This window comes from Miniopterus schreibersii, assembly GCF_964146895.1.
Source record: "Miniopterus schreibersii genome assembly, chromosome: 11".
In the NCBI taxonomy this organism is placed as follows: Eukaryota; Metazoa; Chordata; class Mammalia; order Chiroptera; family Miniopteridae; genus Miniopterus; species Miniopterus schreibersii.
Window position 1 is genome coordinate 25,820,487 of NC_138111.1, and position 14,518 is coordinate 25,835,004.

Here is a 14,518-nt window from a genome sequence, read left to right on the forward strand (position 1 = left end):
TAAGAAAATGTTGGACATTAGACTTTGTTAATATCCAAACTCATATATATAAGCTACCCTAAATAATTTATCCCCAAATCCCAGCAGCTGGAATCAGAATCTCTTCCCTGTGTGTTACCTTGATGTCCTGAAGGTACACTTTGACCATGCTCACTTTCTCAGACTCTTCCGTCAGCTCGACACGGCTGATGTTTGCAAACTCTGCCAACGTGGACATGATGTTGAGTTTGCTATTGATAATTTGGCTAATCCCATACTTGGCTCCAACAAGAAGGGCAATGTAGGATTCTCTATCCTGCAACTGCAGAGGGGCAGAGGAGGAATTAGTTTCCGCCCACAGGCCAGTGAAAATACCCTGCACATGTAAGACATGACACCTCTCTCTGCAAACTCCTTGATTCTTATTTCAGATCCCCACCACCGCTCCCTAGACTATCAAGGTAGGCAATAGCCTAACTGGGCCCCATCTACAGCTAAATTAAGTATAAATGTATCTCCCTTAAGACCCTTTGCAGAGAGCCAAACCAGGCTGTTACCTGTTCCACAAACACAATCTGTCCTTTCATACCTAGGTGCCTATTTCACTCCTCTTGGAATCCCTTCCCTGCCATCATTACTGACTGAAATCCTGACCCTTCTTTAAAAGCTTCCATCAAAACCTACTGTAAACATCTACAGAAAATATCTGCCTGATCTCTGTCTCCTCAAACCAGAAGAGTCATTTTCCTCTGTGTTGTTCCCATTCTACTTCCTCTGTACGTCTCTCATAGCACTGAGCTGTGACTTCTTTTTCTTTTTTAAAAAAAATTTTAAATTGATTTTTAGAGAGAAAGGAAAGGAGAAGGAGAGAGACAGAGAGAGAAACATTAATGTGAGAGCAAAACACTGATCGGCTGCCTCTTGCATGCCTCCTACTGGGGATGGAGCTGCACCCCGGGCATGTGCCCTGACTGGGAATTGAACCTGCAACCTTTCTGTGCACGGGACGGATGCCCAACTGCGCCACACTAGCCAGGGCTGAGCTGTGACCTCTTACTGTAGTTATTTGTATTCAAGGCTCAGATTCCCTGCCAAGTTCCCTGACGACAGGCTGTATTTATCTACATGTGTAACCCCAGTGTCCAGCAAGCACCTGAGCCAGTTCAGTGTGGTTGGCTTCTTCTACCATTACCAGTTCTTTCCTTAGACGGAAAAGGTAAAGGGGGACTGGGGACAGCTGGTAGAGGGCAGGATTGGCCCTTGGGAAAAGTGGGAAGATTTCCTGTACCCTCAAGCCTTCCTTTCTGTGATCTAGTCTCTTTTCCACCTTTTGGTCATCTGCTCATACAAGACACCACCTATTTTTCCCTTCCCCTAACTATCTGATTGTTTCCCCTTGCTCTCAAAACACTGATTCTCTTTTTCCATCTATATTGTTAGGTCAGCAATCTGATTAAATGCACCCATCACTGTAAATGACTGAGAGGCACACCAAATCCACTGAAAGAAGATTTGTTAATATATATTTTCAAGTCTCTATGATTGGTAAATTGTCTGGCTTTGTGCTGGAGTGTCCTGGGGCTGACTGAGTGGTGGGAGAGTCCCCTTAAAGCCACAGCCCCCATCACTGAGCGCTGCAAAGCACACAGCTCTAGGCCTCGGCCCCACGAAGGAAGCCAGAGGGGGACTGGGTAACAGAGTAGAGGGCCCCTTTGCTTCTCTTTCCCCTTCTCAGGTCCACCTCTCAGTTCTCCTCTCCTTCCGAACTACCAGAGCCCCAGCCTGGCAGTCAGTCTAACAGTCTTACCTTTCCTTCATGATTTCCACATTTTCCTCTTCACTTTCATCTTCCCAAAGCTCCAAAGAAAATAGCTTACAGTACCCTTCCCTCAAAATGCCTCTCCTCTACACGGAAATCTGGCCAAATCCAGTCTTCTTGTCTTTCCTTAACCTCTCCCCTCCCATTCTTGACCTGAAGCTGGCAGCAGCACCCTCTGTCTTCAAACTCCGCAGTGAGAGCCCTGTGCATCCCTCATGGTTCTGCTCTGTTTTCTTGGCTACTTTGTTCCATCACTGGAAGGTATGAACCATGTCTTTTACTCAGCTCTGCCTCCCCCAGCACCTACCACAGGGCTAGCACCAAGCAAGGACATAATAAACACTCCCCAATGGCACGATGTTTGGTTTCCCAAACAAATTCTAGTACAAGACAGAGTTCTCAAGAATTTTAGGCTACAAGATGCACCGATCTTTGAGGACTTTAAGGTCCCTCATAAGAGTGGGATCCCACAGTTCTGTAATACGTACCATTAAAGTGGCATTAAAGATTTTCCCGCCGTATGTCTTGAGTTCCCCAAGGATCTGTAGATAATTTAAACGTAGCTGGGCAGCAGAAATAAGTTGCTTAAGTAGGGGGGAAGAAAAGACCATTAAGTTAGTTATTCACTTGCCTAAAATCAAGGCAATGTTGACGATGCAGTCCCCGAGGTTTCACAACGGACAGCTAGCTGGCTGGGCCGGCCGGGGCTATGGCTACATTACCTTCTGTCGTGGTTCCAGCAAATTCTGGTTCCTCTTCATGTGGAAGCTTATGGCTTTCTTGATGTCTTTGCCTTTCATGTTTCGGAGTAAAGTTGGAGATATAAAGTTCTCTATTCCCCAGTCTTTTCTGCCATGAGACATGGAGACAGGAAGGTCCATTTTTACAGTGTACTTGGTGGCTCTAATGAAGAGCATAATTACATTTGATTCAGAACTTAATGTTCCCAGAATACTGCAATTGAGTCTCTTTCTCAGAAGATACATGCACATATTTATACATATAAGTGTGTATAAATATACTTTATATAAATTATATATAATATGTTTATATATTTTATATCATTATATAACATATACATTTATAAATATATTTATATTTATTCCCTCCCCCACCCCTAACACACACACACAAACCACAGCCATTCAGGAATTAAGCCCCACTGATCTTTCTGGGAGTTCATTACTCTTGGTGCAGTGTGATATTCTTTGTCAGAGCAGGGGACCTCAGTCTTTCTTCACCACAATATATGTGACAACTAATGATTGTGCATGTATAACACACTCTCATGGGGTGTTATGTGAATCTCTGAGGTCATGCTTCAGAATGGTGTCAGCCTAACAGCCTCAAAAGCCTCCAATAAACTTGTTAAAAATACATATTCTCAGGTCCTACTCTCTAGAGACTTGACCGGGTACATCAGGGACAGGCCCAGGACCTGTTTTATTTTTTAAATATGACTTCCATTTGATTTTGATGCACAGACAGGACAACAGAGCTGAGATTTGGTGAGGGGTGAGCAACCAGGGCAATACTGCCAAGAACAAAGTGAAATTTTAAGCTAAGAATCAGGTGGTGTTGGAATCCCAGGACCTGAAACTGTCTTAATAGGAATATAATGCAACATGACTGGTTCATACAACATTAATTTCCAAGGCATTCCTGACCTTATCAGAGCTTTTCACTGAAGTTATCAAAAGATTTCCCAGGACATTCTCCCTAGGAACTGGGAACTTACAAAGGGATCCTGTGTTACTCCATCTGGACTTGGCTTCTGCCCCAGAGGGAGCAGCCAGATTCTGACATCTGGGGGTGCCCAGCTAGGTCAGAGAGGGTGGAGAGGAAAATGGACGGAAAGACAAAGGACAGAAGGCTAGGTAGGTATCAGCTTTCTATGGAATCTGGCCATTCTGGCCAGGGGCCAGCCCGATTATCAATGCAGCACAGCTGCTGTTGATGGGTCACAGATGTCCCCTGCCACTCACTCTATGTACTTCAAAGAGATCTTCTGGGGCTGGGCGCATGCGTAGATCCGCTCCTGGATGTGCAGGGCCGCAAGTCGGAGCGCAGCGCTACATTTCATTTCCACAGCAAAGCGCTCCTGGAGCACGTCGCTGCAGCTCTAGGAGAGATTAGATCAGGGGGATTGGGAAACAAGAACAAACAGATTGTGTTCCTAGTTCTCTCAAGTGAAAGGCAGCAGGACCAGGAGCTCAGCTTTGAGACCTAGCTCTGCCGATTCTTGGCTGTGTGACCTTGGTTAAGTTACTAAGACTCTCTGAACATGCTGTTCTTCTTGTTGCTAAATGAGGGTAGTCAAGTCTACCTTACATGGTTTCTGGGAGGTTTAAATTAGATAATGCATATGAAAGCAGGTATGAGGGATACAGTATTACACAAATATAAAGTAGTGCTGTTATTAGTTGCTACCACCATTTCTGTAAGACTTTGTGCAAATCAATCTACCTAAGTTTGAGTTCTCATCTGTAAAATGTTGATGCCTCCCAAATGATTCTTTTTCATTAGAATAAAAATGACATAATAAATCTCATCTAAGGAGGTAGAGTAGGGGGAGCGACCAAGGAAGCTATTTTTGGCTCCACCACTAAGTGGGTGACCCAGGCAAATCATGTGACCTTTCTAAGATTCAGTTTCATCATTTCTAAAATAAAGCTTTGAAGCACTAAAGCCCCTTTTAGCAATAAAAACTATAACTCTAAAGATCTTAAATGGCATTAGGAAATGTATCATCTACATTGAGGACAGCCTAAATTTTATTAATATGTCACTAATCTCCTAACATAGCAACTCAGTGATGGAAAAAGGAATTCTAAGGGATATTCAGGCCCATTCTCCTTCAGATGAAGATAATCCATATACCAGGGAGTTGCTAAATTGCCCTGAGCTCATGTTCAAAATAACCCAATCTCCAGGTCCATCTAAGTGAAATATGCCAGGCAGAGAAAGACAAATACCATATGATCTCACTAATATGCGGAATCTAATGAACAAAATAAACTGACAAACAAAATAGAACCAGAGGCATGGATGCATGGAACAGATTGACAGATGTCAGAGGGGAGGGGGATTTTGGGAACTGGTTAAAGGAAGGTGAAGGGATCAGCTAAAGAACATATATGCATAGCCCAAGGACACAGACTATAGTGCGGTGAAGGCCAGGGCAGGGGGCGGGGCAGGCAAGGGGGGGGTGGAGATGGGCAAAGCCTGGGGGGGGGGAATGGGGGATATCTGCAATAGTGCCACAGTGATTCCACAAAACAACTTAAAAAAAAAGTAAATAAAAATAAATAACCCAATCTTATCTTTGAGAATGATCACTGTTATTTTAGGAAGAACAGCCCAGTCACCTGCAGATAGAGGTATTCAAAGGCCACGGGGTCTTCTTTCAGGAGGTCCAGGGGGTCCTTGGGAACAAAACACACCCTGAAGAGGCAGCGATAGTCTTGCGACTCTTCCCTTTCCACAACCTGCGATGGGTAAGGGAGATACCATTGATCTTAGCTGCCTTTGTTCTCACAGTGATTCCACAAAACAACTTAAAAAAAAAAAAGACAATGAAAGAGACCCCAGAGATTTCAATTTTAGTGCTTTCCAAGGCAGAGTAGACCTTTGCTCCTAATCTGACTTTCCCATGAGTATAAAATGTAAAAGGTTCAAACGAACAAAGTTTCCCACTGACTCCATTAACCTGCTCCCCTTTCCAGAAGAAATTTCTGGAAAGAAATCTCCAGTTTCTCATATGCCCTTCCAGAAACTGTGTGTGTGTGTGTGTGTGTGTGCGTGTGTATACATGCTAGTTATACATGTTTTCTTTCCCACAAATAATAGTATAGTATATATTATATATATTCGGTACCTCGCTTTTTTTTCACTTAAACTTTCTTAGAGACTTAATGTGATTTTCTTTTCCAATGCTAATAGAACAGAAGTGATTTTTTAAAAAGTTTGCAAGCAGCAGCACTGGGAGGCGCGTGACTAGGGTAAGAGTGCATCTGCAGCGGGGAGTGCTCAGGGTGGCTCCCACGAGGTCACGCCTTGCTTATGCCGTTGCCCTGCTTAAAAAGCCCCTTCTCATAGTTCACACTCCACAAGGATTCCCTGAACTGACCTGTGTCTGGCTTTAAAAAGTTGGTACAACAAATCAGTGAAAGATTGAGTGGTGCAGAGTGACTGTTTGTTCTGCCCTGCCCTCAGGAACCAGCTTAGGGGTAAGTCTCACAAAAAGGGCTTAGACACAGCAACAAATGCTTCCCTGACATCTCAAAGGCAGCAGGTTCAGGGGAAGATCATCAGAGCCAGAAGCAAAAGAAGGGGCTCTATTGGCTGTGTTACCTTGAGTAAGTCACCTTACCTCTCTAAGCCTCTGTCTCCACATCTGGAAAATGGGGCCCTGCCTACCTCATACAAAAATCAGGCCTAATTCTAGTCCTGTTATTCCCCAGGCTGAGTGACTCTATGCCTTCTTGGCATGAGAAAGCGTATCCAACCTGCAGATGTGCTGAGCCCTGTGCCCCAAGGTCCTGGCTGAGGCATGCCGCTTGCCCAGCCCGGGTCTCCTCACCAGGAGCAGGAGCAGGAGCAGGAGCAGGTCCTACCTGCTGGATGAGTTCCTCCTCATGCAGCAAGTGCAGCCGTGAGATGTTGTACTGCTCTTCCAGGACCAGCGCAAAGTACTCCGTACTTCGGATCGACAGCTTCTCCTTCACCGTGAGGATGATGTCCTGCCACACAGAGAGGCATGAGGGTCACCTAAGGAGCAGGCCAGGCCTCATGCTCAGGCACAGAACAGGGAGGACTTCCCTGACCTTCTCTCTGCTCCTCGGTGCAGCTGGGGAGAGAAAAGCCTGTGCTCACTGGGTCCACTGCCAACTCAGGCAGCGGAATCTTGACAGGTCATACATGGGACTTCTGAACCCCACACTGGAGCTTGCTACACTGTCATTCTGCATAAAAGGGAAGTTTTGTAAATGAATTAAACACAATTTCTACTTCTGTTAACCTTAATCAAAGTGCATTGGAATGGAAGGGTAGTTTATTTACAGTGGGTTCCCCCTTTGGTGGCCTAAAAACTTGGAGGCGATCTATAATAAATGCACACACCACAGGGGAATTAAACCCAAGATGAGAGAGTTGGGGAAATGAGCTAGGAATGAGTTGGTATAATGCTGGTTAATCTTATTTATCTGTAGTGGTGAAAATTTTTAGAGCAAATCTTTTAGCTCTTTATGACAGAGTGGGGGATATAAACAAACCCTATGGGTAAAAAGAACAATCAGGCTGTTCACCAGTGACTTCCCTTCCTTAACAAGGGAAGCAAAGTTCTTAGATTAGAAAACCCTCTTTCTCTGGAAGCTAATACAAAATAATATTGAATGTGAGCTGTAATTGAAAATAAACAAATAATAAAAATAGAAACCAAACAAAGTCTAATGTAGAAAGAAGAAAGGAAGAAAGAAAGAAAGAAAGAAAGAAAGAAAGAAAGAAAGAAAGAAAGAAAGAAAGAAAGAAAGAAGAAAGAAAGAAAGAAAGAAGAAAGAAAGAAAGAAAGAAAGAAAGAAAGAAAGAAAGAAAGAAAGAAAGAAAGAAAGAAAGAAAAAGAAAGAAAGAAAGAAAGCCCTCTTTCTCTAAATCAAGGAAAATAATATGTCCTTTGACCCAGCAAATATTTACTGACACTTTTTGTGTGTCAGCAAAGTTGTTGGTGATACAGAAATAAATTACCTAGGATCATACCCAAAGGGAGCCAGAATCTTCGGGTGAGGCTGGGGTGAAGAGATGAGACCTGGGGATAACTCACTATGAAACTATGAAAGGTGCATTGTGCTCAGGACCATGGAAGGGGGACATGAAAATGGTGTGGTTTGAGGGAGAGACACACCAGCTGGTGCCAAGGAAAGGCCTCTATGAGGCCAGCTCGGAAAGATAGGTGGGTTTTTGGCAGGAGTGGATGGAGTGTGACGATGGCATTCCAGGTATGGGCAATGCCACCAACAAAGACCCAAATATGGGAAAGTTTGGCAAGTGTATGGGGCTTGTGAGCAGAGCTCATTGGAAGAAGCAGAAGAGAAAGTGGGAGAAATGGATTGGCACCTGATACTTGAGAGCCTTGAATATGAAGCTGAGGAGTTTGGGTTTGGGCTAGTGAGCCATGGGGAGCCACTCAATGTTCTTGAGCAAGGGAGAGCATGACCAGTAAAGTGAGAGAGGATAGCCATATGGACGTAGGGCCATGAGGGGCATGAGAAGTCCCATGTATGACCTGTCAAGATTCAGCTGCCTGAGTTGGCAGTGGACCCAGTGAGCACAGGCTTTTCTCTCCCAGCTGCACCGAGGAGCAGAGAGAAGGTCAGGGAAGTCCTTCCTGTTCTGTGCCTGAGCATGAGGGCACTTCCTTGTCCCTCTCTTTACGGCCCTTATTTCACCCTGCCCTGGACTATTGGGAGCTCCTTGCATGTCCATCCTCTCAACTAGGCTGTAAGCTCCTAGAAGACAGTGTCCACCCTTCACCTAGCTCTCTATCCCACCCCTTGCCCAGAGCATCTTGTATGGGGGAACTTGTTAAATATAAGTGAAACTGATTTCAACTCAGAACAGAATATGCAGAGGCCTGGGCCTCACCTGTCACCTCCCCTTGGTTTTTAGCTGCTTTAGCCTTTTGGCTGGCAAGTGGGGTGGGGGGAGGGGGGTCACATACAAGAGGCAGGGGGGTTAAGGGTGAAAGCTTATGAGTTGTAAAAAGACCTTGAGCAAGTCACGTCACCTCTCTGAGCCCTGATTTCCTCCCCTGCAAGATGGGGGGGAAATCTTGCTGTGTGTCGGTGCAACTAAGTGAGATAACACAGTGCTTGGCTTATTGCAGGCGCTCAGACTATAGTGACTGAGACCACCAAGGCAGCCGCAGGGCAAGATGCCAGGGGTCCTAGGAGCCAGAAAATTCTCAGTGGGGAAGAGATTCAAGTTTACTCTTGATACCTTCACAGTTGTGTCTGCCTCAAACTTGAAAGCTTTGGTCTGTCCATTCTCCAAGTACAGCTTGAGCACGTTGGGCATACACAGCAGAGAATTTCCCTGGAAAACACAAGGGTGGCGTTGAAACTAGTCCTTCCTGCCCCTGGGTGTGACAATCCTCAGCTTCCCCGGCCCTGCCTGGTGCCGAGAATGGGGTCCTCCCTCACCTCCTCCTCATGCCACGGGGTGACTCTTGGCATCTGGAGATTTCTCCAACGGACGAGGCCTATGACAGAGACAGGCGCTTTGTTCAAGGCTGGGCGCTAGAGCTGTGAGAGGTGAGAGATGGTGGGGCACTGATAGAACTGCACCAGCCCATCTGATGTTTCTGAAGCATCAGCTGACACCTCACTGCTGGCTGTCATCCGTGGGGACGCGGTTTAGCAAGGCAGATGACAAGCATTTACACTGTCCCAAACTGTGCCTGGTGAGGTGGGAGTGAACCCTTCCGAGGCCCTCCCCCCATTTTACTGCTGCATTCCCTGTAGGGAAGCATCGCCGAAGGACAGAGGGCTGCTCTCCACCTCCACTCATCCACTCATGGGCTCTCCTAAGGGACTCTGCTACTCTTGAAGGGTTTTTTGGGAAGGAGGCAGAGGCCTGGTCTGTCTGGTGACCCCATGCCAGCCAGAGTTCCTGAGGTGGAACAGGGCAGGAAAATGTTCCCTTCAGGTTTGGAGAATCCCCCCCCCGCCCAGGGCCAGCTCTCATAACAAGTGACCTCTGAGTGTTTAGTGCAAATAAAGAGCACCGTTGGAGCTGGAGTCCCCCAGAACCAGTGAGAGGTTCTAGAGTCACCAAGATCCAAGCCAGAAACAGTCTTGTTAGTGGGTCTGAGCCCCTAATTCTCATCACTGTGTACTACTCTTAAAAACACATGTTGAATCTAAATTTAGTTTGAGAAAGAGGTTCAGCCCATATTCATACATGTGGACACACAGAGACTCAATATTGCTGAGCAACAGGATCTCAGGCCTTTTCTGTTAATGCGTCAGGCCTCCCACTGGCCGCTTCCTGAGCAAACCCACCTTTCACTTTCAGGTCAGTAAGGACAGGCTCTGATCTGGAAATTTCAAAACCTAACATCGATTGCTGAATTAAGAATGGCGAAAGTTACAGACCATTGGGGGAAATGTGTAAATTATGAATGAATGAGTCTTTTATCCAACAGTCCACATTAAAAACATCAAACTCCAGCCAATACTTTCTCTTTACAAATATCTTCTGAGCACCAACTCTGGATCTCCTCATATCAAAGAAGACTAAACAGCACGTCAGGGTGGAAAACGAAAGAACAGAAGTCACGGAGACTTGGGCTCCTGTATTTTCTTTCTTCTTCTTTTTTTAATCCTCACCTGAGGATATTTTTTCCATTGATTTTTAGAGAGAGTGGAAGGAAGGTCAGGGGTGGGGTGGGAGTGAGAGAGACAGAGAGAGAGAGAGAGAGGGAGAGAGACAGAGAAACATCGATGTGAGAGAGACACATCGATTGGTTGCGTCCTGAAAGCTTCCAGGGAACGAACCTGCAACCCAGGTACATGCCCTTGACTAGGAATCAAACCCTCGACCCCCTGGTGCGCAGGCTGACACTCTACCAATGAGCCACACTGGCCAGGGCAGGCCTCCTGTATTTTCTTGCTGTGTGATCTCAGAGGTTAACTCTCTTAACCTCTTTAAGCCTCTGCTTCATCTTTTGTTAAAATACCTCCCCTGCTGGGTATTGTGATGACTAAGGATTATGTTTGCAAAAAGTTTAGGTTCTCACCAAAGAGCTTCAATAGATGGGCTCTTTAAAAAACAAACAAAAAACCAACCAAACAAAAAAACCCAACCCGTACCACCACCATTACTACGTTCAGTATATCACCTTCAGAGGGAACACTGAGTTTAAAGATTCAAAATGAGAGCTTAACAGTTGGAATCTGTTGAAATTTCATGGGCAGGAGAACGGAGTCACAGAGAAACAGAGAGCCACACCCAGTGCTGCTCTCCCTGGCCCCCTCCCAGAGCCCCCACGTCTCTCCCTGCCTCTGATCGCTTGCACCTTCCTGGGGGTGCACAGAGCCTCTAGCAAACCCACTGAGCCCCCTCCACATCCTCTCCATGCTATGGGATTCCAGGATCTCAGCGAGCTGTGCGCCAGGAGGCAGCTCACCAGCCTCATGAAGAGTCATTTCAATGCCCCAACCAGTGACGCACCTGGCTGTGGGCACTGACCAGCACTTCTTCAGCAAAGTGCACCTTCACGGGGTTGGTCTTCAGCCTGGCTCTCTTCTCCTCGGTCAGGAAGGATGACTTGGGGACTCCCTGCAAAACATTAACGTAACACATTTTAGAACAGGACTTTCATAAAAGCCATAAACATCTTCTCATTCTTAAAAACAAAAGTAAAACCTCTGACAACTGTTAAGGATTCAATTAACACCCACAAAGGACGGCATCCCATTTAAGATCTCTTTATCGCAACACACTCAATGTCCTTATGGGTCTGAGAACAGTCGAAGATTCAATACTTTGGCAAAATGATTATGGTACAGTGAAGACAAAGAGAGCTGGCCTGTGAGTAAGACTTCAATTCTAACCCAAGTTCTGCTACTCAACAGTTGTAAGAATTACCTCAACCACAAATTCTTACGGGGGGAAACCAGTTTGGTGTGAGTGTAACTCGTGTGTGTGTGTGTAAAACAAAACAAAACAAAATAACTCTGTGTGACTTTGGCCAAGTCATTGACCCTCTTTGGTCTTCAGTCTTCCTACCAGCCCAATGTGGGGGGTTGGACCAGACCACCTCCAGGATTCCCTGAAGCTCTCACCTCTGTGGTTTATCCTTGACCCTTCTTTGCTCTTTTCATCTTTTGGGTGGTACCTCTTCTCCCCAGAGGTAAAAAGAGTCATCACAGGTTGGAATGAGTATGTGGTGAAGCCCTTGGCTTAGACTAGACTAAATTGTGACACTTAACTGAACAGCAACTTGCATTATCTAGACCAATAGGATGCGATCTTCTTGGGTGAAATCCTGATATGCTATTTTCAGGCCTGACATCCTGTTTCCTTAACCTGCAAAGTCCCTTAGGACAGCTTCTAGAATGTTTACATGTGGAAGAGTCCCGAGATGGAGCTCTGGGCCACATTCTGTGTAGCTGAGGGAAGAGATACGGAACAGCAGTCAGGGAAACTGCTGGAAACAATGTTCACAGACTCAGATATCAACAGACCAATGCCATGAAGCACACGAAGTGAACGCGTGGCCCTGAAATTTTAATGCAAGAAGATAAATAAGATCTTTTAGTAACTAGAACCTCGGGGTGACAGGGTGCATGACTATGATTCAGTATCTCAAATATATAGCTTGCTTTAAAAAAGTTTCATTGAAGGAGAGGAGGGAATAGCAATGTTTCCAGAGAAGAGGTACACCCTCAACTGGAGAAATCACTTACTCTCAATCTGCTTTCTTTTTTAAACAGAATGGTTATCCAAACAGAAGAGACAGGAGGAATAAAGGAGAGATACAGTTACAACCCCAAATTAGTGATGAGACTACCAGACTGCTTTGAATGTATTCAAGACTCCTACAGCAGTGACTATACGGGGCTGATAGACCTACTGTACATATCAGTTGGCATCACCCACAGAACAGAGAATGGAAGAAATATTAAGAGACTAAAGATGGTTAAGTATCAAGTTTCTCAGAAGAATGAATATAAAAGATTCAAGAAAACACATATTAGTGTGTCATTAATTCTTGGCAAAATCCAAGACAAGAGATGGTCAGAGAGCTTTCAGACACTGATCACTAATAACCAATATGGAGTTACCAAAAACAAGTCAGAGCGAACCAAGTTCATGTTTCATTTGAAGGTAGGATTCCAGATTAGTAGGCCAGAGTCCTGTGGATATGGCAGTATTCCTTCATTCTTGCAAAATATTTGGTAAGGTCTCCTATAATCCCCCTGTGGAGAAGGCCAGATGCAGAGCCATCAGGTGGATTCGTAACTGGTTGACCTATACTCAAAACTGTCCTGATTTCTAACTAAACAACTCAGGCTCCCTTTGGCTCCATCTTTGTGAATGATGTTTAGCAATGCCTTGGATGAAGTCAGAGAAGTGAGACTTACCAAATCTGTGACTGACATGAAGCTACAAGGTGTCATCAGATCTCAGGCAGAAAAAATTGGGGGGAAAGGTAAAAGAATTAGGAATCTAAAACAAGTGTAATGCAAACTTGAGGACCAGGGCAGCTATGGGTGAGAGGCCAGACAACCACTGAGAACAAACATAAGAGGGTGTAGGAGGGAAGGGCTGTCAAGAGCTGAAAGGAACAAAATAATGTGAGGGGTCAAAGCAACAGGAATAACTACCTCTACCCTAAAGACTCGAAGGAATGAGAAATCAGAGGCAGAACAGGGGAAGATGCAGAGAGAAAAGGAATCTGTGGAGGTAACCACTGTTATCTCTCACCCTAGGGAAAGCAAACCTGCAAGAGTCCAGCCCAGAGCTCAATCAGGCTAAAGAAACCCAATTGACTGGGTAACAGAAGAAGGGGAGGAGACTCGGGAAGAGGTTCCTTGACAGGAAAGGAGAGTGACTGTAGCTGATGACTGTACAAATAAGCCACAACTCCCTGAGCATGCCAGAACACCGGGCCAAAGCAATGTGATTAATTTGAAGTATGGTATCGAGGATCAAAACAATCAATTGAACAGCATAAGATGGGTGGGGTGGGGACTGGCTGGGAAGCTAGTCATTTAAAAAGAAAAGTTTTGTCAACCACAAGTTTCACCCAAGCCAAAAGCATGATTGGGCCTGCTAAAATGTTAACCCAATCTTGGGCTTCACTGGAGTTCTTGGTACATGTTGGAACTTCGCCCTCTGTTCCCTGTGGCACTCATAAAGGTTGACCACAGATGGGATGGTATTCCTTTCTGGGTGCCATTATTTGGGAGGGTCACCACAAAGTTGGAATCTGTCCAGAAAGTTATCAGAGAAGTGAGAATTCAGAGAAACGTATCATCTAATGAAGAATTGATGGGGGAGAGAGGACCACACTTCCAAATCGTTGAAGAGCTGTTTCATTTAAGGTTGACTTGTTCTGAACTAGGGACTAGTTGATGGGAGACATGGGGAAGAAAGGCCTCTCTTCCTTGTGGAATCATCCAACCATGAAACTAGCTGCTTTGAAAAAATATGTTCTCTGTCATGAAACGCCCAACCCACAGGCCCCACCCGCGGCTCCCACACTTTTACACCTCAGGGTCAGCTCTGCTACCTGTGTACCTTGGCATCTAAAATGTACTGTAAACCATCCACTTGAGCCACCTGATATTAAGAAGAGACAACTTAAAGGATATGAATTGCCTATTATTCTAGGACATCTAAGTTCTCCCTGGGCTCTAAATTAATTCATCAGAGAGCAGCAGATCTAAGCTGATAAAAACTCTCCCTGCGCATGTTTTTGCAGAACTAAGAGTTAATGCTTTAAAGGGGCAAGTTGAAAAATATTTCTTTGTCTCTTTGCAATCTCCCCACCCCTGCCTCCTGCCACCCACCACCCTGTCCTGGATTGGCCAATGTCATTTTAAAAAATATATGTTTTTACTGATTTCAGAGAGAGGAAGGGAGAGGTAGAGAGAGAGAGAGAAAAACCGATGATGAGAGAGAGTCATTGATCGGTTGCCTCCTGCACGCCCCCTA

General features: G+C 45.3%; 1 protein-coding gene across 2 annotated transcripts in view; it reads right to left on the reverse strand.

Moving 5' to 3' along the window:
- The window catches only part of FRMPD1 (FERM and PDZ domain containing 1), a 102,341-nt gene that overhangs the window by 9,042 nt on the left and 78,781 nt on the right, over positions 1–14,518 (reverse strand). For both annotated transcript variants that reach the window (XM_081150763.1, XM_081150764.1), the window contains exons 6-13: positions 11,027–11,134; positions 8,792–8,887; positions 6,415–6,540; positions 5,167–5,286; positions 3,784–3,920; positions 2,521–2,647; positions 2,287–2,382; positions 119–301 (exon numbers count right to left, since the gene is read on the reverse strand). In XM_081150763.1, the coding sequence (XP_081006889.1) occupies positions 119–301; positions 2,287–2,382; positions 2,521–2,647; positions 3,784–3,920; positions 5,167–5,286; positions 6,415–6,540; positions 8,792–8,887; positions 11,027–11,134 (993 nt within the window). The remainder of the gene's footprint in view (positions 1–118; positions 302–2,286; positions 2,383–2,520; positions 2,648–3,783; positions 3,921–5,166; positions 5,287–6,414; positions 6,541–8,791; positions 8,888–11,026; positions 11,135–14,518) is intronic.